Consider the following 27,076-nt stretch of genomic DNA (forward strand, 5'->3'; position numbering starts at 1 on the left):
TTGGAAGAAACCTCAGGAGGTCCTATCCCCTGCTCAAAGCAGGACCAACACCAACTAAATCATCCCAGACAAGGCTTTGTCAAGCTGGGCCTTAAAAACCTGTAAGGATGGAGATTCCACCATCTCCCTAGGTAACCCATTCCAGTGCTTCACCACCCTCCTAGTGATATAGTGCTTCCTAATATCCAACCTAGACCTCCCCCACTGCAACTTGAGGCCATTACTTCTTGTTCTGTCATCTGCTACCACTGAGAACAGCCTAGCTCCATCCTCTTTGGAACCCCCCTTCAGGTAGTGGAAGGCTGCTATCAAATCTCCCCTCACTCTACTCTTCTCCAGACTAAATAACACCCTCCACTTCTATTGACTTCCCACAGTGGGCCTCAGATCAGCACAGAATTTCAGCTCAGGTGGGTCTTTATTCCAAATAAAAGACTGACAAAGGGTTCTCTGTTCCTGGTAACAAAGTAAATTAGGTTGTTATAAATCTCTAGCAATTTCTGTACCAAATGGAGTCGAAATTCAATCCAGAACCTAGTTGAGAGAACATCTTGATATGCCTTCACATGCTTGAACAGGTCTTTATTCAGCACCAAGAATGACAGAATCGTAGAATCCTGAATGATTCAAGCACTTGGGTTGGATGGAAGGGGTCAAACGTTAAAATGATTCCTGCAGCTAGTGTTTGTAAGAAAGGCTTTTCTCACTGTGTTTCAGGTGATATTTGAATCCGTGTCTTTGAAGGGACATCCGGGGTACATAGCTGTGGATGAAGTCAGAGTACTTGCCCATCCATGCAGTAAGCACTCTTTCTTTCTCTAGCCATGTTAATGTGTTATACTAGGCTTTGCAGTCTGAAGGAGCAATTCACCCAGTTCAATCAGCTCTAAAACATCATCTTTTATTCTTCCAAAATGCTTACAGAGTGAAGGCAATCATCCTGGAATAAATACATAATTTTGCAAGTTGTGCAACAGGCAGCAAAGCTCTGAATCTACAGCCAGTGCCAAAATGTCTGTTTAAATCTTTCTCTATTATTAAAGCAATATAAAGCTCTGATTGTTTGTTAGCTCTTATTCAGACCATTCAAGGAGGAAGAATGAAAGGTTTTTTGATAGTACAGTTAACTTTTAAAAAGTTCATTTGCACATTAGTGCAGCATTCTCAAATAGCCCAAAGCTATCTTCTTTAACAGACTGTAAATCCACTCAGCAGTTCCATGAAAGTATTTAAAAAATGTGTCATTTTTCAAAACGTTCAATTTACTGTGGACTGGAGACAAGGTGGGTGAGGTAATATCTTTTACAGGACCAGCTTGTTGGTGAGAGACACAAGCTTACACAGAGAGTTTAATACAAGTCCATTTCACTGTGCAAGCTGGTTAGCGCTGTATTTGTCCCCCTAGTTTTATCTATATGTGATGTGTCCCATTTGGATTTTTTGACTGGATCTGAACTTTCCCCATGTTTGTGTAGATCCGGGATTTTAGTTTGGCTATTTAAGTGAAATACAATTTTTAAAAATCCCTTTTTAAAACATTGTAAGAGACTTCATGCCCTTTAATGAGTCTGGCCATGCCTCGTGCTCTTTCCCTTCAGTCAATTCAGTTACCTGAGCTGAGACTCATGCTCTCCTGAGCAATCCTCAGCCGCTCCCAGGCCCTTTAGAGTTTCAATAAATGAAGAGTTTGGGATTGAATTGCACTGTTGGGTGACACCTCAGGTCTGTTGGTCATGATCTAATGTTGCATATACAGCAGCTGCGGTAGTGTCTTCTATCTGCCCAGTCATACTTGGAAAGGCAGCAAACCATCCACTCCATTTACTGTGCTTTACATCTCTCCGCTCACCAATTCACAGCTCCAGGTGTATTAGTACAGCTGCTACACTTCCTGAAATCATATTGATCATGTGTCTATTTACTGTAACCTCAGTGAGCTGCATACAACAGGGATTAATTACAACTTTTAAACAGTGGCTTCCTACAGTTAACATTTAATGTGATAGATGTCAGGGGACATGAACCAGTTTAATATAACAGGGCAGTTCTGATAACTGAGGTATGGATAATCGCTATTATTACTTTATTATATGTATATTTATGACATGTGCCCATTGTCTATGCCTTTGGGTACATTTACCTCATTAAGATATAATTACTGTCAATATTAACCACATGCTGCAGCTGATTGGCAGCATCCAAACAAATCCCCCAAATGGTGTGCTTACATGGAGTAACACTTTGGCTAATAGCTCTCAGTAGCAAGGAATCTGCTTACCCAGTCATGAGGCATTGACTGGGCAAGAAAGTTATTGGCTGGAAAAAGGGAAAAAGAGGGCACCGGTTCTGGGTGAAATTCAGGAAAGCATTTAAAGTGGTGCCTAATCCCATTAATCCCATTTCTTGAGTATGTGTGCAAGTCCCAAACTGAAGTTCAGCATGTCTAAGCATTTTACTGAATAGGGATGATTTCCTGATTTGACACCATTATGTATGAAATCTATGTAGAGAAACAGCAATGCTGCTAATATCACACTTCGCTGATCTGACTCATGTATTAAGCATCAGATCTTCAAAAATGCACAGCTCCTATTCTCCGTGGGAATTGCTGCCTGCTGAGCAGTTTGGAGAATTTGGCCCTAAAGGCTTAATCACTTTCTGAGCCTTCTATTCCCCTCATATTCTGGAAGCTTATTTGTTGTCCACAACTGACTGCTAAAGCACTTTGTTCCTTGAGAAATGTAGAAAGAAAAAAAATTCCTTATAAATATTCAGAAAGAATTGGCCTTCAGCTGCCTCCTTCCGTTTAATTTTAAACAGAGCAGTAGTTACCATGTCTCACAACTTGGCTAGTGCCAGTTGACAAATCCTAGGTTCTTAACTGGAGAACTCCCATTCCTTTCAGTAACTGTAGGATCTGACTGTTAGAATTGTATTGATGGAGTTGAGCTTTGTGGCAAGAGCTTTTCTCTGGGTTTCCCTAAACCCCTAACTGCAAAAAGCTGGAACTAGACGATGGTGAATGGATCACTCGAAATTGCCCTGTTCTGTTCATTTTCACTGAAACGTCTTGTACTGTCCGAGGTCAGAAGACGGGGTACTGGACTAGATGGACCATTAGTCTGACCCAATATGGCTATCCGTGTGTTTTTAAGTTTTTCACACAGCTCAAGCTTAAAAAAGAGACTGATAGCAGTATAAAGTGACCCAAACCATGTGCATCATACCCTGTTTTGAGGGACTTTTTCAACCTGTGTGGTATAGTGTTCCATATAAACTATAAATCCCCTGTAGCCTTTCCTAATGCTTTACCCTTCTACTGCTCAGGGTCACATGCAGAGGTCCAGGAATGAAAGTCACCTTGAAATATCAGTGACATGTTATGTGAACTTTTATGGCTTTCACTCTCACATTCATTTTACAATAGTTATTGCTCAGAACACTGCTGGGAAACTCGTGCTGAGGAGGGGTTTGATATTATTAGCCCTTATTTTCACCTAATTTTTGCTTTTTTCATAGCTTAAGTGTGGCAGACAAGCTTAAAAATCAGTAGATGTGCAAAGAATTGGCCCCCACTGATTCACAAAGGGGAAAACTAGATGTCTCAGTTATCCAGCCACTTCAGCTGTTATAACTTCTGCTGCAGCACATTGTTCACTTGTGCTCAGGCCTCTGTTTCAGGTAACAGGGCTACATAACCCACCTTCAGCCAAAGGCTGGTTTCTCAATAGATTTTGCTAGAACGACTGATCAGCTATAAAGATCATAGGCCTTGGCTACACTGGTGCTTTACAGCGCTGCAACTTTCTCGCTTAGGGGTGTGAAAAAAACACCCCCCAGAGCGCTGTAAGATACAGCGCTGTAAAGCGCCAGCGTAAACAGTGCCGCAGCTCTGGGAGCACGGCTCCCAGCGCTGCAAGCTAAACCCCATGAGGAGGTGGAGTACGTGCAGTGCTACGACCACACTCGCACTTGGCAGCGCTTTGAAGTTTCATGTGTAGCCATACCCTAAGTATAGGGATACTTTAGGATAGCTGGTTGGGCTGTTTGCAATCCAAGTGAATGGCAAACACTATATTATACAGTACAGACGTACATACAATGGACCATCTTTTCAACTGGCCTCTGTTAATGTCTGCCAAACTTGTTTGTACCAGCATATGTGCATATAAATAGGTGTCTAGATGCTGTTACCTGTTCTGCATATATAAAGGCTTATAGGTGCCCACACCCTTTTCCAGGTACTTAATGGCGGTTGCCTGGGAATATAGTTGGATATATTCTATGAAATGACATGGCCTATTGAAGGTCTAGTCATAGTAATGTGCACTGATCTGTCATGTTTTTTTTTTAAATCATCCTATATCTTTTAATAAACTCAGAATACAATTCAAAACAGCACAAGGCCTAGGGATAGATGTAATATATACACCTTGTGCTGGCAACCTGCACAGGTGAATTTCATTTAAAAATGGTCAGCTGGAATATTATAAAGTTCATAGCCTTCTGTGCTCATCTTGTTGTAATGCTTTATTTTCCTCTCAGTTAATTCTCAGGGTACGTCTACACTACGGGATAATTCCGATTTTACATAAACCAGTTTTATAAAACAGATTGTATAAAGTCGAGTGCATGTGGCCACACTAAGCACATTAATTCGGCGGTGTGCATCCATGGTCCGAGGCTAGCGTCGATTTCCGGAGCGTTGCACTGTGGGTAGCTATTCCGTAGCTATCCCATAGTTCCTGCAGTCTCCCCTACCCCTTAGAATTCTGGGTTGAGAGCCCAGTGGCTGATGGGGCAAAAATCATTGTCTCAGGTGGTTCTGGGTAAATGTCATCAGTCATTCCTTCCTCCGGGAAAGCAACGGCAGACAATCATTTTGTGCCCTTTTTCCCTGGACTGTCCTGGCAGGCACCATAGCATGGCAACCATGGAGCCCTTTCAGCTTTTCTTTTTTACAGTCACCGTATGTGTACTGGATGCCGCGGACAGAGGCGATACTCCAGCGCTACACAGCAGCATTTATTTGCTTTTGCATGATAGCAGAGATGGTTACCAGTTGTTCTGTACTGTCTGCTGCCAGGGTAATTTGGCAATGAGATGACGGTTATCTGTCCTTCTGTGCTGTCTGCTGCTATCATGGGTGCCCCTGGCTGAGGTCGGCTGGAGGCACAAAAGCAAAACTGGGAATGACTCCCTGAGTCAATCCCTCCTTTATGGTTTCTAAAAATAGTCCTGCCTAGAATTTGGGGCAAGTGTACTAGAGAAGCAATGTATCAGAGAGTACAGCTGCTCCATGTCAGATCCTGCAGAAATGATGAGCTACATGCCATTCACGGGGGCTGCCCCTGCAACAACCCCACCTGTTGCTTCCCTCCTCCCCCAACCTTCCTGGGCTATCGTGGCAGTGTCCCCCCCATTTGTGTCATGACGTTATAAAGAATGCAGGAATAAGAAACAGTGACTTGTTAGTGAGATAAAATGAGGGGGAGGCAGCCTCCCCGTGCTATAACAGTCCAGGCAGGACATTAAGCGGTGCGGGGGAGAGGAGCCCAGCATCCTGCTGCTATGATAGTCCAGGCAGTACAGAATCTTTTCTTTACACCAGAAAGGGAGGGGGCTGATGGAGCTCAGCCCCCCATGGCTATGATGAAGACAGTTACCAGCCGTTTTGTACCATCTACTGGGAATGACCAGGAATCATTCCTATTTTTACCGAGGCGCCCCTGAAGCCAGCCAGGAGTATTCAGCAGTTATCAAGCATGTACCGTCTGCCACCAGGGAGGGGAGAGGAGCGGATACTGCTCTTCACTGCTGCAGCATTGCATCTACCAGCAGCACTCAGTAGACATAGGGTGACATTGAAAAAAGTCAAGAAATGACTTCTTTCCCTTTTCTTTCATGTGGGGGGAGGGGGAGTAAATTGATGAGCTCTTCCCTGAACCACACCGGACAATGTGTTTGACCCTACAGGCATTGGGAGCTCAGCCAAGAATGCAAATACTTTTCGGAGACTGCTGTGGACTGTGGGATAGCTGAAGTCCTCAGTACCCCCTCCCTCCCTCCATGAGCGACTGTTTGAGTCTCTGGCTTCCCGTTATGCTTGTCACGCAGCACTGTGTAGCCTGTAGATTTTTTTTTCAAACGCTTTGGCATTTCGTCTTCTGTAATGGAGCTCTGAGAGAACAGATTTGTTTCCCCATACAGCAATCAGATTCCGTATCTCCCGTACAGTCCATGCTGGAGCTCTTTTTGGATTTGGGACTGCATTGCCACCCGTGCTGATCAGAGCTCCACGCTGGGCAAACAGGAAAGGAAAATCAAAATTTCACGGGGCTTTTCCTGTTTACCTGGCCACTGCATCCGAGCTGAGATTGCTGTCCAGAGCGGTCACAGTGTGCACTGTGGGATACCGCCCGGAGGCCAATACCATTGATTTGCAGCCACACTAACCCTAATCCAATATGGTAATACCGATTTTAGCGCTACTCCTCTCATTGGGGAGGAGTACAGAAACCGATATAAAGAGCCTTTATATCGATATAAAGGGCCTCGTAGTGTGGATGGGTACAGCGTTAAATCGGTTTAACGCTGCTAAAATCGGTTTAAACGCGTAGTGTAGACTAGGCCTCAGACATGAAACAGCCTAGCTTTGTTTCTTAATTCTAAAAGTCAATGGTCTGTTGTGGTATGTGTGTGCATGGTATGTTTGTTTTGTTTTTGTTGAATGAGGGAATGGACATTTAAAATCAAACAACAAAATGATATAGATCTGAAATTCCAGGGTTTTGCCTCACAGTCAGTGAACCTGAAAAAGCCTTAGGAAAACTTGCTTGTGTCTATCACTCACTGCAAATTCACTATTTGAATGTTTGACCCTTTAAATTGTGACATTTTCCCATTCCACAGAAGAAATTGTTCTTTGCTTACAGCAAACAGTAATGAAACTGTGCTGGTTAGAAATAATTGTGGACTTCTATTTAGAGCTGATACTTAGCGCACTTTCTTATTGTGCCCAAAGGGTTACATGAGCAATCTGGCCTTATCGCATAAGATCAATCTCCCTATGTTAAATAATTAAAGAATACTGCTTGGCTTTGCGTTGTGAAGTCACTGTGTCAATGGGGAAGCCTGGCATTGTGTCAGTGGGGAAACCTCTGATCTGCTGAGCCTGGATCTTCCCGTGGCTACATGACACCATCAATTACTGTCACGGTCTACCTGGGTAATACTTTGATTTTTTTTTTTTTATTTAGGAAAAGCGCCTCACTTCCTGCGGCTGCAGAATGTGGAGGTCAACGTGGGACAGAATGCAACATTCCAGTGCATCGCCGGGGGGAAGTGGTCTCAGCACGACAAACTCTGGCTCCAGGTAAAGTGCCATGAAGCTTGGGCTGGTGGTCTTTCCTTCTAACCATCTGTCAGGTTTCCTTCCCCATGCTGAACTCTAGGGTACAGATGTGGGGACCTGCATGAAAGCCCCCAAGCTTATTTCTACCTGCTTAAGTTAAAACTTGGTACACTGCCACCACCAAGTGATTTAACAGGAAACAGTGAAAGGCCCTCTTGGAGTTCCTCTTCCCTCAAAATATCTCCCCAAGCTCTTACACCCCCTTTCCTGGGGAGGACTGAGAATAATATCCTAACCAATTGGTTACAAAGTGATCAAAGACCCAAACCCCTGGGTCTTTGGACTATGGAAAAATCAGTCAGGTTCTTAAAAGAAGGAGTTTATTAAAAAAGAAAATGTAAAAATCATCTCTGTAAAATCAGGATGGAAAATAACTTTACAGGATAATCAGATTCAAAGAGCCCAGAGAAACCCCCTCCAGCCTTAGTTCAAAGTTACAACAAAACAGGGATACTTCCCTCTAGCAAAGGTGAAATTCAAAAGTTGAGAATACAAAGATAAACTAATACGCCTTGCCTGGCTGTTACTTACAAGTTTGAAATATGACAGACTTGTTCAGAAAGATTTGGAGAGCATGGACTGAAGTCCAGTCCCTCTTAGTCCCAAGAGCGAACACCACCAAAAACAAAGAGCACAAACAAAAGCCTCCCACCCAAGATTTGAAAGTATCTTGTCCCCTTATTGGTCCTTTGGGTCAGGTGTCAGCTAGGTTGCCTAAGCTTCTTAACCCTTTCCAGATAAAAGGATGTTGGTGACTCTGGCCAGGAGGGATTTTACAATATTGTGTACAGGAGGGTTGTTACTCTTCCCTTTATAGTTATGACACCATCCATAGTCAAAATGAGTAGAGGTGAGGAAGAATTGAGGGATGGGGCAAAATTCCAAATGACTTTGTTGAAGAAGCTGTTTAAAGTTGCAGTTCAGAGTTCAAGGTAATGCTGTGTGGGGCCACCATAGCAAATGTAACAAATCTGTTACCTTCATAGTAAACCTGTAGCCTGATCCTGCAACCTTTATTCGTATGAGTAGTTCTTATTCACATTAGTCAAAGACTGCATGACTGAGCCCTAATACTAATCTTATTGCTGCCTCTAAGCATTGCCACAATGCTAAGAATAAATAATAATACTGCATCTTTGATCATCTCACTTGCCCTTTGCCCCAGCAGACTCCTCTGAAAGTTATCCTACCAGATCGAATGCCAAAGCTGCTTCAAACACCTGCCATTATAATACATCAATTATAAAAATCAAGTTTCCACCTTTTGTGGAATCATCTCTTCCCTCCCACTCCCCCAAAGCACATTGATCCCAGGCTCAGGACCAGCAGACAAAGCAGTTGGAAAAATGCCCTAAAGGGGCAGCTAGTTATTTTCCTTAGGTTGAATACCCAGGTGGTACGAAGCTGGCTACACCTTTTGCTCCAACCCCTCCCCCCACTTGCCAACTCCCCATTGCTCTGTGTTACTATGAGGTTGAGCCAGTCCACAACTGGCTCCAGGATCAGGGAAGCAAAAGGTCTAATTCCTCCATATGTCCTGCACCATAGCATGGCTTGCCTGCACCAAAAGTCTGGGTACAGTAACAGACTTAAGATCTGAGCTTCACAGCCTTATAGTGTTAGAAATGGAAGCTTTAACAAATTGGAAAGAGGAGACTTCCAGCTTCTAATTGAGGGACACTAATTATTTCTAGCCCTCAAAGTGCTCCAATCTTAAAATTACAACTTTTTTTTGTGCATAGAGGCTTTTAAATACTATAATTCTTCTCTTTCTTTACACTCTGTAGTGTTAAACTACAAAGATCCCAATGAAGCCAATAAAACTTCCTTTTGCTGTATGTACTTCAAAATCTGCTTTTATACTTATGTTAAGTCTGAGCAAGGCAACTGTACTTAAAAATAAGTTGTACACTGGTGCAACTGAGGTCTGGATTCAGCAAATCACATGTGCAAGGTCCATCAGTGGCTATTAGACCGAATGGGCAGGGATGGTATCCCTAGCCTCTCTTTGCCAGAAGCTTGGAATGGGTGAGGGGATGGATCACTTGATGATTACCTGCTCTGTTCATTCCCTCTGAAGCATCTAGCATTGTCCACTGTTGGAAGACAGGATACTGGGCTAGATGGGCCTTTGGTTTGACTCAGTATAGCTGTTCTCATGCAAGGCTCATTTAAGACAACTGAACTTAAAATTTGTTGCATTAGGGTTTTAAGAGCAAAATTTAGTCCCTATTCTTTTATTATAAAGCCTACAGAGAACACTATTTCTAGAACCTTCTGCTTCTGCAGACAGGTACGCACCATTGCCAGAATTGCTGTGATATTTGTGATTTATTAACAAAAGGGTTTTGGTAGCCTAAGGAATTAAGTTAAAACTTTTAAAACAAATTTAAATATCAATTTCATTCTAAACATGGGGAAGAGATGGGGATAGGAATCAGTTTGTCTAATGCTGAAAAGATGAAAATCAGTATGGGAGAAACTTTTGCGTCAGAAATGTAATATTTTATACAAAATAACTTAAGTCTCTTTAACTGTGCTGCTGTCACACACCTTCATATCCTAGCAGTTCTATTTTGTCTGAATTTTTTTTATGTTGTAATCTAGCCACCCTCTGAGATGTGTAGTTGTTTAAGCATTACCTTGCTTGGATTCTTGCTGCCAAATGCATCTGCCATTATGATTAGAGGTGTGGATAAATGTTTCTGACTTAAGTAATGTGAGAATATGCCCACCCGCCCCAGATTCAAGGGTTTGGGGGGAATGCATTTTTATTGCTAGTGAGAAATTGTTTACCACTCTTCAAACTTGGAGCATTTCATGAAAGTATCACCCAGAATGTCTGGAATCACCCAGAATCGTTTCTGGGAATTGGCAAAATGACACTACATTTTCACAGCCTTACTCACATATCTGCCTAGTTCTTTCGCCTACCTCAGTTCCAGTTATTGTGGAGACTAGGTAAACCAGATTAGCCAAAATGAATGTTAACCAGAATCCAGGAAGGTCTGAACATCTTCAAAAATTGGGATTGTTCAAAATCTAAATGGGTTGAGATCCACAAATTTTGCAAATGGTCTGTCTTCAAATTAGTCTGAAACAAACTGCCACATCTGAAGAAAAGGCTGTACAATACCTGTTCATTTGTAGTAGTTGCACATGCTAATTAAGCATGCAAATACATTGTATATGAACATCTCTGGAAGTCTGGATCATCTTCCTACCTAGACATTGCTGTATGTATAATGAGTCAAACTGTTAAATGCAATCCAGAAACATACCCGCAAAACTTGAAAGCATATTCAACCCCCCACATCAGTATGTAAGGGTACTAGTGCATGTCAGTGCACACAAACAGATATCCAGTACATTTTGTGGGTACACATTTGGAGGTTTGTTTGGAACTTGCACCCATGTAAATTCTATCATGGTAGATTCAGGTAAATAAAAAAGTGTAACTGTGTTACTATAAAATATAATAACAAAAATTGGTCAGTAACTTTAAAAAAAGCCATGTTTTACAGCCACATCCTCATCTCTTGTTTTATATTTGGTTTCCCTGGCAGCAGTGGAATGGAAGGGACACCGCATTAATGGTCACCAGGGTGGTCAACCACAGACGATTTTCTGCTACGGTCAGCGTAGCAGACACGTCTCAGCGCAGCATCAGCAAATACCGGTGTGTCATTCGCTCAGATGGTGGCTCTGGCGTTTCAAACTATGCAGAATTAATTGTGAAAGGTAGGTGGCAAGAACCCAACAACACATATATCATGCAGTGTGTGTGTGTGTGTGTGTGTGTGTGTGTGTGTGTGTGTGTGTGTGTGTGTGTGTGTGTGTGTAACTATTGTACCTTTTTTCTCCCAAATGGCAGCTGTTCTGTGTGTAATATTTATAATCTTAAATATCTGCTTCCTTCATTAGTTTATAGCACTTTAAAGTTAAGCAAAATATAGGGTGTAAACTACAGAAGAGTTTCAGTCCTCTTTTTAAAAACTGAATGAAGAAGGGAAACTTTCTCTGGCTACCACCCTGTTTATCAGCCCTTTAATTATGTCTATTATACATAAATATAAACATATATGGAGATATACCTATCTCATGGAACTGGAAAGAACCCTGAAAGGTCATCAAGTCAAAGTCTATCCCCCTGCCTTCTCTAGCAGGAGCAAGTTCTGATTTTGCCCCAGATCCCTAAGTGGCCCCCTCAAGGATTGAATTCACAACCCTGGGTTTAGCAGGCCAATGCTCAAACCACTGAGCTATCTCTCCCCTTAAAATTTATAAATATTTTTAATGATACTTTAATTTTTTCCATGAAACAGTTTAACCACCTCTGGATTGAAGCTTTGTTCCCTAACAGTATTTTATAAGGCACAAATAATCCTGTCAAGGTGTCAGTGTGTTCTATGCTGCTATGTAAATGGTGTCAGGATGGGCTCTTCTGCTGCCCTGAGGTGCCAAGTGAGCAACAATACTAATTGAGGAGGACTGCAGCTAGGTCTTTGTTCCAATGCTATCTATTATCACTCCTGTGTCAGTGTGGCTGAAACTGCCCAAGAACATTTTTTTTGCAACTGCCAAAAAAATAGTCAGCCTTTGCCCAAAAAGCTTGGAACGGGGTAGATTCAGAGCGCACAGGATTCACTGAGTGAACTGTCATTTATCATGCAAACTTATTTTTTTAACAAAATCCCAAAACATTAATTGTCTATTCAATTTTAACTTACTTTGACAAGGGAAAGGGGGTTTCTAGTCAGGCTCAGATCTTGAGCTGCACCTGAGGAGAGATCAGGAGGGGAGAGTTCAAAGTTGTCTTTAAGTCACCTTTATTGTCCCCTGAATCTGGGTTGATTGCACTGATCTGACCACAGCTACAATATACTACAGATCGACACGTCTTCAGTCTTTGGCAGTGTGATGTGTAGGAAGGTAAGATGATTGGAAGAGCAAGTTGTAAATACCGATGGATGAAGTGTCCAGCAGAAAAGCTGTTGATAAATTTGTTGCTAGGGTTACACAGGTACTTAGACACCTCGATCATGAGATGGTAGAAGAACTAATAAGGAGAGATAGTTAAGCATTAATAAAGTATTATTTTGTCAAATCTTGCTCCTTTTTTTTTTAAGCAGGTACATTTTTCAGTGGTTGATTTGAGATTAGCCCCGTGCACCAGTGGTGTTACTTTGGGATTGCATGGATCAGTGCTTCTGAAAGAATCTGACTAATTTTGGTGTGGATAATAACAAATTCTAAATGCGTGCACACAGCTGAAATGAAAGCAAATTGGAATCGCTTAATTCTAAAGAGATGTTTATTGAATTGCAATAATGTACTTGGGTCTACATTAAATTAGTCTGTAATTGAAGTTTTGCTCAATTGACCATCTTGTCTCTAAACTCACTAGATTTGGACTAATGCTCTGTCTCTTGTTTTTTCTCTTTCACATGCAATCATGTGGTGTTGCTTGAACAAAGAGCAAGATTTAAAAGTTGTTTTTTTCTTCTGGCAAGACTCAGTTCACTTCCCTATGAATAAGATTTGTTAGAGTGTTTTGGAGAGGAAAAGAGGAACTCATGTTTCTCTGCAGCATATGCATGTAATCTGATAAATACAGAAGACAGATTCTGGTTTTGAATACATTTACTAATCTCATTGACTAAAATGGGAATGGCCAGCTTTCATCTAAGGAAATAAATTGGCCAATGAAATTAAATAAAACACTGTGTGTGATATAAGAACTCTTGCAATCCCAGGTGTCTAACAAAATTAGAACAACAGTAAAATAGTTGCAATCCTTAGTGATAAGCTTATGAAACAAATGTCTGAGTTTAAAATTATGGCAATAATTTTATACTCAGATGATACCTTTCTTTTACTTATAAAAACTCTTTCTGCAATCCCATCAGTGATTATGCTAATACTTTTAGAGATATCCCAGGCTTCTGTATCAGTTGGCGTAAGTCTTGGGTAACTGACAAAACACATACATGCTCTCTTCACAGAAACAAAACAATCGAAGAAGGCTAACATATATCATTCCATTATACATCTTTTATGGAGTGTTGGTTTTTCCATGGGATTAGGGTGCTCTTCTAGTTCTTAACTCAAGGTCTATCACTGTTACACATGTAATATATTGCTAGAATTTAATTGCCTTGTATATTTACTCTGAATGGAATAGAAGCAAAACTAAAAAAAGGAATATGAAGTCAATGGGAGTTTTGCCTGAGTACGGCAAATTTGGTGGTGGTGGGATTATTTTTCCTTGGATCTTGTACAGCAGAATATGAATAATTTTACAGCGCACAAAATATACATGGCAGAACAGTTTGATACAGATTTCTCCTAAAATCTTAAGGACCTACAAAATTTTGCATAAGCTGGTAGCTATGTTGGAAAGACACTTAAACTACATTGTTACCTTGCCTTAAATAGTGTGAATTTTGGCCAGTTTCATAATATTTCAAATAGTCCGTATGTATTATGTACAGTTAGAACAAAAGTACAGCAAAATACAGCCCAGCTGTCCATGGACTATTGTCGTATGTGCAGTACCAGGAAGACAACTTTTACTCTTTGAGCTTGATCCTGTTTTAAGCACTAAGCAGAGGCATGGAACACTAAGCAGAGGTATCACACATGTTCTTAAAGTTAAGCACGTGCTTAGGTGTTTTGCTGTGCTGGGCTCTTTGATTCCATAGATCTATACTTAAGGAACTAAAGAAGCAGTTTTTTTGATACAGGGAGCCTCTGCACATGAACAAACCAGGACTATTCCATCCAGTAGAGGATGTTCATACATAACATAATGTGTTTTATAAACAGTTGTCACTACTATATGGAAAATACATTACCTTTTTTCTTTGGTTGACTAATTGCTATCAGAATGCTGTTGAGTGTGTGCAGTCTAGAAATGACTTGAGAGGTTCAGGATAAGTATCTTTTGGTTTTTCTTCAGATTGGCAACGTTTGTTAGAACAAGGGATGAGAAATCAGGACTCGTGGTTCTATTTTCAGCTCTGTCTGACAAGCGGGGTGGCCTTGTTAACTGCCCCATTCATTTTACTTAGCCTCTCTGTGCCTCAGCTTTAGAGCTGTGTGGAAGCTGGAAGTCTTGCTCCGCGTGGATTTAGGCAAGCATATTTTTTGGGTTTGCTCTGTCTGGGTTTGCAGACTTGCTATTCATTTTGTCAGTATCACATTTTAGCTAATTCTGCTGCAAAACCACAAATCGCTATAGGTTTGCTCAAGTCACAAACTACATAGAAGATTATTGTGGAAAAACATAAGAAACCCACAGCCAAACCTCTCAAAAAAGTCTGATTAGGGTTATTGGTTACTTTATAAAACACCTTTCAGATCCATTCCAGACTCCTGTATGCAGCTACGAGTCACTGTACCAAAGGATAGCTTGTACTGCTTTGGTTAGGGTGGAGTGTAGAGTAAATAAGAGTCCCTGGGAGGAAATCTCTAAGCTTTGAGGAAAAGTCGATGGAGTAGGGCTTACTCTCAGTTCAAAAATCAGTGTTTCTGAATTGTTACACTCTCCTCTCCTGCACTCCCCCAAAGCCCTATGACTGCTTCTCTGGAGTAACTTGGTATGAGGGGCTCAGAACATCTGATAACAGATAATCAGGAAATATTGCAGTGAATGTAGATTAGCTTGCTCTAGCCAATTCTCCTTTGAATGTTGCTCTCTATAAAGTTCCCTCATTATATTGCCTCTGTTTGATGTTAATTGTCTCAATTCACAGGGCATTAATTTCTCCTAAGATCTCTATTCCCCATCTACTAGAACATGTGTAGAGAGGTTTGACAAAGCTCTTTACATACCACCTAGGGTGTTTTCTGGTTCCCCTCCTACTTCCCCTAGTTGCTTTTCCAAGGGTTTGGTTAGTCAACACAGACATAGTCTGTAATCTCGGATGTGATATTTGGGACAGCTCTATGTTTATCATTCAGTTATATTTTGAGTTCTCAGGCACTTGGGGCTGATGCCTTCAGTATAGCAAGAAGCCGAGGTGGTTTCTTTTTAGGAGCTTTGCTTGCTGTTTCCTCTCATGCCCTTTTCAGTTGTGCTGCTTGTTACTCTTTAATTCATCCTAAATTTATTAACTCATCATCAGCCACTCAGAGAAGACTGTACTGATGACCTGAGCCAGTAAGTCTTCTCTGTACAGTACATGCAGGAAAAAAAGAGACAGAATCAAGAGCTTCTATTGTGAAAAGCATGGCAATTATTTAAACACTTTAAAATAAATCTGTACTCTTATGAAGAGCTGGTTATAGACATAAAATGCACACGCAGGACCACATGACAGAGGAAACTGTCACGGGGGGAAAAAGGCAAGGGAAAACCCAAGATAGCTAAGAAGCTAGATTTACCAAGAAGTAGCTGTACAAAGTTTGATTACTCCATGAAATAGAACTAGGGTGTGTCCAGATGACTCTAATTAACTACTGATCTCTAGCTAAACCTGCCTGGGGCTGGGAGGGATCTAGGGTGCTGGTATAACACAGGCCCAGCTTATTCTAGACACAGCAGGAGGAGACAGAACTCCAAATTAGGCTGCACTGCTGGGGGAAGAGAAACTGCTCCAGAGAACAGACCCAGTCACAAAATATGAGCAGAGAGGAAAAGCAGGTGCTGAATTTGGCAGAGTTTGGGCATAGGCTGGGGTCTGCCTCCTATAAGTACTTTGATCACACTTGGGGGACACTGAGAACTTGTAGGAAAGTGGGACTTTTACTCGTAAAGTAAATCTGTGTAGATGCTGGTAAAATAATGATGCACCTTTTTTAAAGAATTGACCCATCTTTGGGCTTCCTTCGCACCTCCCCTTTCTGTGGTGGTCGAGTCATCCTGGCCATCAGGGAGTAACTGGTAACAGGCCAGATCCTCAGATGTGGTTGAGCTGTATTTGGAACAGGAACTGAATTGAGGCAGTAGTGAGAGATGGCTGTACACCTTTGTACTGCCCTGATTCATGGAGCTGTCCAGGTAGAGCACCCTAAGGATCCAGGAGTTTGTAATCGATGTAACACAAGGATGCTGTTTATGCTCCATACCTAACCCTGCCCTGATACTGGGGCAGGGAGGGTGGTAATCATTTGTCAGCCATTTGCCAGCCAGGGAATTCCTAGGAAGGTGGATTAAGCTGCCTTTTTATGGTCTCCTTGCACTACCAGGGCTGTTCAAAGACACCATACCTGGAGCAATAAGTATGATTTCTTTTTAAAGAATATCACTCCCCTCTGTTATTGAGATCTTATTTGTGTTATACCTGAACCTACAAATGTATCATATATAATCATCCTCAAATATTTTCTTGAGAGATGCAAACTATAAGCACAACATGCAAGGGTATATGGCGTAGAGCAATGCATGCACATGACTGCGGGGCATGCGTGTCCTGGAGGCCAACATGGGTAAACTGTGTAGCACAAAAAAGAAGGCTTAGTGTCCTTGATAAATACAGCGTGCGCCATCATCTAGGATACCCACAAATTTCCAATCATTTTTATATGTAATAAAAGGCTTAGATGGAGATAATGGAATTGAAAATAATTCTTCCAAGCACCTATATTTTCAGTTCTTTGGTGAAAGGATAGTTCTGCACCCCAGATATTCAGGTTTAAGATAATCATTACAGCTGGCTTGCTATCCCCATGATTGCACAATAATACAACAGATTAAGAACTGCAAGTGCACCAAGAAAGTGAGATCGGAATCCATGTATCTCAGGGATGACTATGGAAGTGAAATGAGTTATTGAAAAATTTTAAAGCAATGTATTGCACCACTTCTATAGTTTGGAAAACCCAATCCAATCACCTATAAACCATTCAGATGATGAGGTCAGCCCTGCTCAGGGATACATGCATTTTAAGTTTTAATATTCTTCTTCAAATATTTTTTCTATGAGGCATAATAAAGTTCAGTTATGTAAGTGAAATACATGAAAATTCCTATCTGAGTCACCCAGACTGCAAAAGCTGCTGGCTAGATTTGGATTCGTCTGCCTGAGTAAAGCATATTAATCAAGATCTTCAAAATTACCATCTTGGGAACAGGAAAAAGTCTCTTGGGCTGCCACTACCTGCAGTATCAGTTGAGCAGTGATAATGAGGGTTCCCCCTAGGGTTGGCTGCTATCTCTCTCTCTATATATATTTTCCTGTATGTGAAATTAGATTCAGTCTTAGAATTTGCATGCTTGGCACCATGAGAAGTCTAGATTTGATATGGTTTGTAATGAGATTGCTTCATCTAACCTCCTTGTGCAGACACAGGTAACGTGTTTTGTGTGAACTGTCTGTAAAGGTTTTGCTGTGTCAGAAATTATCACAAATGAGAACAGCTCTGCTGCTGCTGCTGACTGGCTGAAGAAAGCCACTTCAGCTCATTTATCAGCTTCCTCAACGGATTTGGGGAAATACAATGCTCACTTCCTTGAGGTCTGGGTATGACTGCTAATTGCTTAGATTCTTCATTTCACAGACTGTTTTAATGGTCTAGTTAATGGAGTACACAATTTTACTCATTAGGTGGATGTGCGATGGTGTAAAGGGAAAGAAGAGATTTCAGCCTCTCACCATTCTGCCACATCTGAACTTTCTTACACATGGTTTTTCCTTTCTTTCTTTCCAGCTAATGATTCTACAAACTGGTCTGGGAGGAGAGAATCCACCATTCTGGACTGAACTGACTTCCCCGGGGGTGATTTAAAGGGCCCGGTGCTCCAGTGGCTGTGGGGAGCCCCGAGCCCTTTAAATCACTGCCAGAGCTCTGGCAGCGGGGCTCGAGCGGGGATTTAAAGGGCCTGGGGCTCCTTGCTGCTTTACCACATTATATACGAATTCGTGTTATATTGGGTCGCATTCTATTGGGGTAGAGGTGTATATATTACTATTGCCTATTACTGTGTCTAAAATATTGGACCAAGTGGGAGGAATACATGTCAGTTAATTTAATACAATAGGGCAGGAAGGTCTGAAACTGTGTAGAATGGAGTCACAGAAACTCTGGGAGATGCCCAACAGTTTCTTTGTGACCAGGTGAAGAGACTTATCCCCTTGTCCCCCGGCAACCCCATGCTAAGCTGGCTACTCAAGCTTGGGGCAAAGCAGGAATCATGATATTTCCGATCTGATGCAAAGTAGAAATTTCATGAGCCAATTCTTGGGAGAACTTGTGCCCAACTCCATTGTTCCAAATAGTGCATGCTGCTCAAAGAAAGCCCAGATGTGTGTCTGCAATTCAGGGTGCTTTACCATACAAAACCACAACTTTTTCTATCTACCTTTTACAGCCCTCGTCATCAATCTGTGTCTTCCTTTACAGCCTATAGTAGAAATAACATGATTACGTTATATGGCTGTTTGTGCATGTGTAATTTGAGGGAAAGCTAAATCAAATGAGTTTTGTGTTTAGTTATGAATACAGCGATGTCTCTGGATGGTGTCTTTTGCAGGACTGAGTTCCATTGTCTAGTTCCAGCTCTTGAGAGCTATTTCCCACACATCTGAGCTATCCTTGATTGGGTGAGCTTCATTATTCATGTGAAAAGAACAGAAGTACTTGTGGCACCTTAGAGACTAACAAATTTATTTGAATATAAGCTTTCCTGGGCTACAGCGCACTTCTTCAGATGCATGTGGAAATTTGGGTTATTCGTGTGGAAATCATGGCAGCTGTTTGAGAAATCATGGTCATGGAGGGAGGGGTTTTTCATGTAGCTGGGGCCGTCCATGTGCAGGGTTTTGAATATCAGTGTGTCCCTGGTATGATGTGTTCACAATGACCTGTGCCGCTAAGAAAATAAGCTGGTGTGTTTTGTACCCATTGGAACTCTTTCAGGGTGTGGCTTCATTCCTAGATAGGAGTTGCAATAAAGCCTAGAGTGATGGATTTGTGGGATTACTGTGGCAAGGTCTGTCGGATGGGGTGGAGCACAATCTTTTGCCAAGTCAGACATGGAAATGAGATTCTTGGCCACTGTGGCTATTTGGACATCTGATAGCACTGAATGCAAAAGGGCCCCAAAGATACAGACAGACTTAATAAACCTCTTGGCATATGCCTCCAAAAGCAGGGGATGTTAGAGAGAGGCAAGTTATTCCATGCTTTTCCTTTGTCCTATCGGCATCACCTTCATCTTGTTTGGACTGAGCTTTAGACAGCTGATTTTGATTAGGCATTGAGAAAGCTGGGAGAGGATGCAGGTCACACGATATAAATCCCTAGTTTATGCATTCATGGAGACAGCAGCAAAACTCTGAGGAAAATAAATGGTAAAAAGTCATAAACATTTTGCTCTGACTAACCTGAGCGAGGATGCCAGTAGGCATGGCAGGACAAGAGAACTTCTGTCAGTTTGGCAAAGCAGTTGGTATTTCCAGTTCTCACCCCTGGTTTTCATTTTTTTTTTATTTTTATAATTAAAGCCTTATATTTTAAGGGTAACTTGAGTAGAGTTCAAACCAGACCAGTGGAAACCAAAGTTTGCCAGGTGGGAGATTTCAGACTTCCAATTTTTTTCTGTTACACAATGTGACTTTATCTTTGGAACGGAAGTGTTTGAAAAATACCCTGCCTGGTTTCCATTGAAACTTTGGATGGACACTCACATATTCCTATGAAAATTTAGATTTTGTTAAATCAGCATTTTTTCACTCTTTGCCAGCTGAAAACCTTCCTGGAGTATGTTGCTCAGAAATGAATTTCAGCAGTATTGTCATTCTTTAAAATATGTCAGGGAGCTTGATTTAATTGCACCTTTCTAATTATTTTTCATTATTTAATGTGGTGGCTCGTTTGCTTCTGATACTGGCAGGGGTGTTGAAAAGACACCAGTTGTGGTGTTTTTGTCTTTGGGCTTTAACTAAAAGGAAGAAGACACAGCATGAGAATTAAAATTGCATACATTGTTAAATCATTTAGTCTCATTTGTGTCTGCCTCACTAGTGCTTTTCTAGTCTTGTGAGAATATGCCAAAGTATATGACAAGCATCTTCCATCCAGGTATAGAATAGGTGACAGGTATAGAATAGATTGCCAGCACAGGGCTGCAGTCCTTCAAAGTTTAGATTAGGGACAGACTTTTTGAGTTTTATCTGTCACTAATCTTGGTATCAGTGAAGGTTCTGCTCTGATTTATGCCAACTTTGCAACAGTTGTGAGATGCAACTGCTGGGTGGTAGCCTAACCCATGTGTACTGTTCCTGCAAAGGAAAAGATACCTTATGTGCTTCAGTGCTTTACTGCTGTGAAAAGCTGAAAAATGGCATGTCAGCTGAGACATCAGATTCCTTCTCTCTGAATGCTGCATTCTGTAGCTGCCTGCTCCCAAGAACAGATCAAGCAGACAAAGCAAGGCAGAAGTGCTAGAGCTGGTGTGTGTGTGTGTGTGTGTGTGTGTGTGTACTCCTAGGGGAAATCACAGCTGGCATCTCATTTTTGGCCAGACTTTCTTGCTGGTGTCCCTCCCACATCAGCACAACTTCTTGCTCCAGAATATTTTGATTTGGTCCCTGGTTTATTCTGAATTACAGACGGGGAGCAGCAGGTTTCTAAAGTGTGCATAAGAAAAATCAGTAAGAGAGACTGGCGTAAGACTAAACCAGCTAAACTAAGAATGAATTTATTGTGTAGTGAGCTCTGCAGATCTCATCTGTATGGAGAAAGCAAATGAAATTCCAATCAAATGTTTGCAATACATCTGTTTTTATGAATACAGATCCCACAGACCTCTATGATTATTGGGGCTTTTAAGAATCCTGCAGTGCTAGAAAAAGTGGGTAGAGAGACAATTACTTATACCTATCAGAAGTACACAAGCCACTTCAGCTAAGTGGACTTTCTCCAAAGGCATGTCATTGATTTCAGGAGAACTGAAGTAAGGAGTTTAAAAATAGCTCCTGGAAGGTGGACAGCCTGTTGACTTGAGGAAGGTGCTAATGAGTTCCCTAGATATCTTAGGTCTGACTGAAGTGTTCTGAGCCAAAAGACCTAAGTTTCCCTCTCTGCTGGCAGTGTGTGTGTGTCGGGGTGGGGGGCGGAGGAATGGAGCTGATGAATGCACAGTTGCCCTTCTTGAGGTGAATCAGCTATTTACCCAACTCTGTTTTCCCTTAGGTGTGTAAACCATGATTAGGCTGACCAGATAGCAAGTGTGAAAAATCAGGACAGGGTTTAGGGGGTAATAGGAGTCTATATAAGAAAAAGCCCCAAATATTGGGACTGTCCCTATAAAATTGGGACATCTGGTCACCCTAATCATGCTACAGGATGGCCAAGAGCCTAGTGCTAATTCTTTGAAAGCTATCCCTCAGTTCTAGCCCTAGAGAGGATGGTCCCTTTAAGAAATTTCAGGGTCTGTGCTCATTCAGTTGTTGCCTTTTCTAATGCATCTTGGCACACCTAGGATGCTCTGGTAGCCTTCCGTTTAAATGCTGATTTAGGCAACCTGCCCTCCATTGTGTGCCCAACCTTGCATAGTGAATTTTGCATCTCTCAAGGTGACTAACTGGAAAAGACTTGAAATTAGCAGAAATTTGGCTGGATTTGTGCAGATAACTTTGATTTTTTTTTTAAAGATAACCCTAGCGATAACTACTTCATAGTTGCTGTCATTCCACTGTAAAGTAGGTATAGAAAATTAGCCCAGTATAGTTTATATTCAGTATCCAGGTATTTTCAGTTCTTTCTCGGAATCTAGCTAAGCTATTATAAATCTATGTTGGTTTCAACCAGTTTAGAAATGTAATAATCATTGCAATAGGTGTCTATCTGCCAGTGGTGAATCTGCCAGATATTCAGATAATGTAAAACAGATACCGATCCATTTACTTCAGTAGAGCTATGTTGCTTCCCACAGCTGAGAATATAGCTGATAGAGTTGTAGCTTTTAAAATGAGCTTAAAACGACAATGGCCGGGACTGATCCATCTCTGACTCTTTGATAAATCCAGTCCTTGTCAGGAGAATTTCTACCAGTGATACAAAGATTTGCAAAGATGTTTTGCTTCCTGGCACCTTTGAGAGAGGTTGTCTTGTGTTCTCCTTCTCTTCCTATCCTGCAGCATTGTGGTTTGAAAGATGACATCCGTTTAGTGATGGCTGGAACTCAAGAAATTTAGTTTAAAAAGTGCTCAGAAGTTTGGATGTTTCTGTGTTATCCGAGCTATTTTATACTGCAAAACTGAACTGGCAATTGGATGAGAACAGACATCTGTAAGATGTAAGATTTTCTGTTCTTGTTCCAGATGGATTCAAAATATCACAGGGTAAGCCTTTCCCTTGATACTTGAGCCTGTCTTTGGAATAGATTTTTTTTTTTTTTAAGACTTTGCAGTTTAACATGAAGCTGTCAGAGACTTTCAGAAATGATGGTTTTCTAGAGATGTGGGGATGCTGCTTACATGACTCAAAATTAGACCTGGGAAAAGATGGAGTTGTGACCATTTCTTGTAATAAAATAAACTGCATTCAATAGTGCCTTTCAGCCAACCATCTCAGAGTGCTTTCAGATAGGTAAGCAGTACAACAACTAGCCTTATAGAGGTTAAGGACAACATTTTTGAAAATGGCCTCTGATTCTGGTGCTTCAATTTCTGAGTGCCCAATTTGAGACAATTTAGGCCTGATTTTTCTGAGGTACGGAGTATGTACAGCTTGTTGGGGCTAACCACAAGTTACCTTGGCCTGTTATTACAGGATGGGCTAGGTGAAGCTAGTAATAAACTAGCTTTAACTGGCCAGGCTGGCTTGCAGCCACTCTGACTAAATAAACAAGTAGAAAAATAAGCGGGGCCCCAAAGTGTTAAGAATAAAAATAAAAAGCAATAGTGTTTCCTGCCAGAGCCTGTTTGTGAATGTATATGCCCCCTAAAAAATAATAATAATAAAAACGGCTATAAAAATTGCTTTAAACAAACAGTCTCACCTGCAGACCTGTGGGTGCCGAGGAACTCCCCAAGCTGGAGTAGCCCTCAAGGATGCTAGGAGCCCTCAAGGAGGAGGCTGGTGGGTCTGGGACTGTCCGTAGCAGAAGGACTGTAAGCATTCATTCTTGCTTACTTGCTTGGTTGCTGGAAAGCACATATTTAGTAATGCGTAAAGGCTGGGAAGCTTATTACACTTTGGCAATAAAATCGGTTACCCTTATACACCTGGTGTGGCTTCATTAAGTGTATCCAAGCCCCACTTTAAGTGACACCGCTTTGATTTACTTACCTGAAGGTAGAGTTCTGAGTGTGAGACACCCACACTAGAAATTTGGGGGGGAAATTCTCTCCTGTGTTTTTTTTTTAACTCAGTTTTTTAAAAACCTCTTTTTGATGCACTGTAACCTAAAATTGGGGGCCACGTTTGCCAAAGTCATGCAAGTAGGGTGACCAGATAGAAAGTGTGAAAGTTGTGGCAGGGGCGTAATAGGTGCCTATATAAGAAAAAAAACCCTGAATATTGGGACTGTCCCTATAAAATCGGGACATGTGGTCACACTACATACAAGTTAGTGACAGAACTTGGGATTAGCACCCAGAGGTCCTTTCTGCTAGGTCCTTTGTTTAACTTCTAGAAAATGTATATCCCTTCATACCATCTGGGACTATGTGCGTGGTTAACAATAATAATATTACTATGGTTAATGTGGCTTTAGTTTGTTTTGATGGAAGAGAGTGACTTCCAGTTGCTGAACAGAGTTACTACGCTTGACCAATTTGTGGTAACGTGGCTGTTAATTAGTCTTGATGAACTCTGCTACAGTATATTTGGTAACACCTAGTGAGTCTTAAAAGAAATTTACTTTGCTGCTGCTTGGCCTGAGAAATTCCCGGTATCTTCAATGAACACTTTCTTATGCACTGACGGCAATAACCGGCCTAACTGCATAGTGCATGCTCTACTGACTCCTTTTTCTTCTGGCATCCTACAATTCAGTTTCCCTGTTGCTTTGTGTTTAAGAGTCTGCAAACAATTAGCCCATAAAAGTAGTACTTTCAGGACAAGTAGATCTCTCCATAACCTCTACTTAGGTGAATGATGTGGAAGCCCTTGTAGAAAGCTCAAATAAAATTAGGCACAATTAAACTCATTTGAAAAGAATAGTGGTAGGGCCTGCTTGTGCCATTATGCACTCTGTAGGTGCATGCTGTGAAATGGAGATTTGAAGTGAAACGCAGTGTATGTGAACACTTTCCAAAAGTGCCAGTAGGAGGCACTTGCCTTTCCTTTACTGGTTAGAAGCAATATATGGCCATTTGAAAGTAAATTTTGGTCACCAAAAGATTTAACTTTTGATAGGAATTGGAAATGAGAGTCGTTTGAGTTTTGGGGCGTGTATGAACAGTGACCCGCTGATATATGAGGAGTTATTAAACTGAACTGCTGTTTGGTTACAGGAACTTAGACACTGAGGCTGCACTTCTAATCTCAAGAGCTGGCAAGCTTTGGTCAAAGGATGGTGTAGCTTGTAAGCTGCACAAACTAGTCACTGTGCTCAAAACTAAGGAGATTAGCACTGGCACCTCCAGAATCCCATTAGTTTCAAAGTAAGGAATTAAGAAGATCTGTTGGAGCCTGTCGGATGTGCCACCTACTAGCTGTACAAGAAGCTACTGTCAGAGGCAGATCAAAGTCAGAAGACAGGAATTGAAGCGGAGGGTCAGAGATGGATTACGTGGAGTGAGGGAAGGAAGGAGCAGGACTGGGTCCAAGGCTGGAAACCAGGTGGGGGCCAGGCTGGGAACAAGCAGGCGCAGGAGCTATCACAATCATGGGCAAACACTTTGAGCAGCAGGCAAACTGGTGGTGGTGCTGCAGCTGGGCATAAGAGCTGGTCTGCTGACTCTTCACACCAGTCAGGTAGTGTAGCCAGCCAGGTAACTTACTACAAGTCATTTGTGCTCATAAGGTTTCCTGAGGACTGGCTCTGTTGCAGGCCCTGACTCCTGGCAGAATTTAATTTTCATCTTTTAATAATTTCTATGGATATAATCCTGGTTTATTTTTAAGCTTTGTTCTCTTTATCAATTTAAATTTTCATAATTGCTGGAAATTGGTGGTGGTAAGGTGTCAAAAAATATCTATTTCATGACAGTAGACTATGATTTCAAAACGTTAGAGCTTTTTAACTATTAAAACACAAATTGTCAACCTTGCATGTCAAAATATGCAAAATAAATATCCTTACATTGATCTCTAAGTTCTCAAGCAACATTTTTCTTATTTTGCCGAGCTGCACATTTATATTATCAATGGCAATTTTATTTTTGCTGTTGTGTGTATGTACAGTGAACTTGATTTTACTGATGAAAATCTAATACTTCCATGTCTGAGTACAGAATCATACAAATGTTGGGGCTGGAAGGGACGATGAGAGGTCATCAAGCCTAGATCCCTCATTCTGAGGCAGGACCAAGTAAACCTAGACCATCAGTGATAGGTGTTTGTCAGCCAGCTCTTGATAACCTCCAATGATGGGGATTCCGCAGCCTCCCTTGATAACCTGTCCCATTGCTTAACTATACTTATAGTTAGAAAGATTTTCCTAATATCTAAACTAATTCTTCCTTGCTGCAGGTTAAGCCCATTGATCACCATCTTCTTTGTAAAAACTCTTAACATATTTGAAGACTCTCCCTATTTCCATTGATTTCCTCCCTTTATTATGACTCAGTGGTTTTCCACCTGTTGTCCGTGGACCCCTGGGGCTCTGCAGACTATGTCTAAGATTTCCAAAGAGGTCTGCACCTCCGTTTGCAATTTTGTAGAGGTCCATAAATGAAAAAAGGTTGAAAATCGCTGTTATGAATAATGACTATAGCAGTAGCACCCGGGAATCCCAGTCATAGTCCCAGTACCCCACTGTGCTAGGCAACAAACACAGCAGTCCCTGCTTCAAGGAGCTGTACCAATGTGCCAACTCCTCTTTCTCTCCTGTCCTTTTTACCTTTTCTCAAGCCTTCCCCCCACCCAGCTCTCATGTCTCTTTTCTGTTTCCCTTGCACAGCAAGTTCACAGCGGGAAACTTTCCATCAGATGGGATGTGTGTATGTGAGGGAGATGCAAATTGCTGCAAGATCTTAGGTACTCTCTTTTTGGATCCCGTAACTCGGTATTAGCATATGCCTGCAGCTAATATTGAGTCTCATGACAGAACACTATTTGAGAATTGTTTGTTGCTCAGCAGGATACAAAGTCAAATTAAATAGAAATAGGCTGGATTTCTAGTTTCTTTAGTTTTCTTCCCTTCCCCACCCCTGCTCCCCAATTTACAGCAGATGCAGAAGAATTTTAAAATCCTTTTTTTTCTTTTGCAGCTTCTGGTGTGGTTTAAATCAGCTGGGTGTTTCTGGTAACCTCATCAGTTTTTAACAAGCAAGTACAGTGTTGTTTGGTTTGTAAACCTGAGCTGCTCTTTGCTAGTCAGTGGGCTCTCACTGTCTTACCTACTTTTAGGCCTGAGGCTTTCTGAGCACAAAGCACTCTTGTACTTGCATTTCTATCAGGGCCGGCTCCAGGCACCAGCTTAACCAGCAGGTGCTTGGGGCGGCAACTCCGGAGCGGGGCGGCACTTTGAGGTATTCAGCGGAGGGTCCTTCACTCCCGCTCGGAGCAAAGGACCTCTCGCTGAATTGCCACAGATTGCGATCG

The 27,076-nt window shown here is 41.6% G+C and overlaps 1 protein-coding gene across 6 annotated transcripts in view; it reads left to right on the plus strand.

The window, feature by feature from the left end:
* Positions 1–27,076, plus strand: part of PTPRT (protein tyrosine phosphatase receptor type T) — a 739,839-nt gene that overhangs the window by 273,373 nt on the left and 439,390 nt on the right. For all 6 annotated transcript variants that reach the window (XM_030533365.1, XM_030533367.1, XM_030533369.1 and 3 more), the window contains exons 4-6: positions 718–799; positions 7,260–7,375; positions 10,981–11,155. In XM_030533365.1, the coding sequence (XP_030389225.1) occupies positions 718–799; positions 7,260–7,375; positions 10,981–11,155 (373 nt within the window). The remainder of the gene's footprint in view (positions 1–717; positions 800–7,259; positions 7,376–10,980; positions 11,156–27,076) is intronic.

The sequence above is a fragment of the Gopherus evgoodei genome, chromosome 14 (assembly GCF_007399415.2).
Source record: "Gopherus evgoodei ecotype Sinaloan lineage chromosome 14, rGopEvg1_v1.p, whole genome shotgun sequence".
Lineage (NCBI taxonomy): Eukaryota > Metazoa > Chordata > Testudines > Testudinidae > Gopherus > Gopherus evgoodei.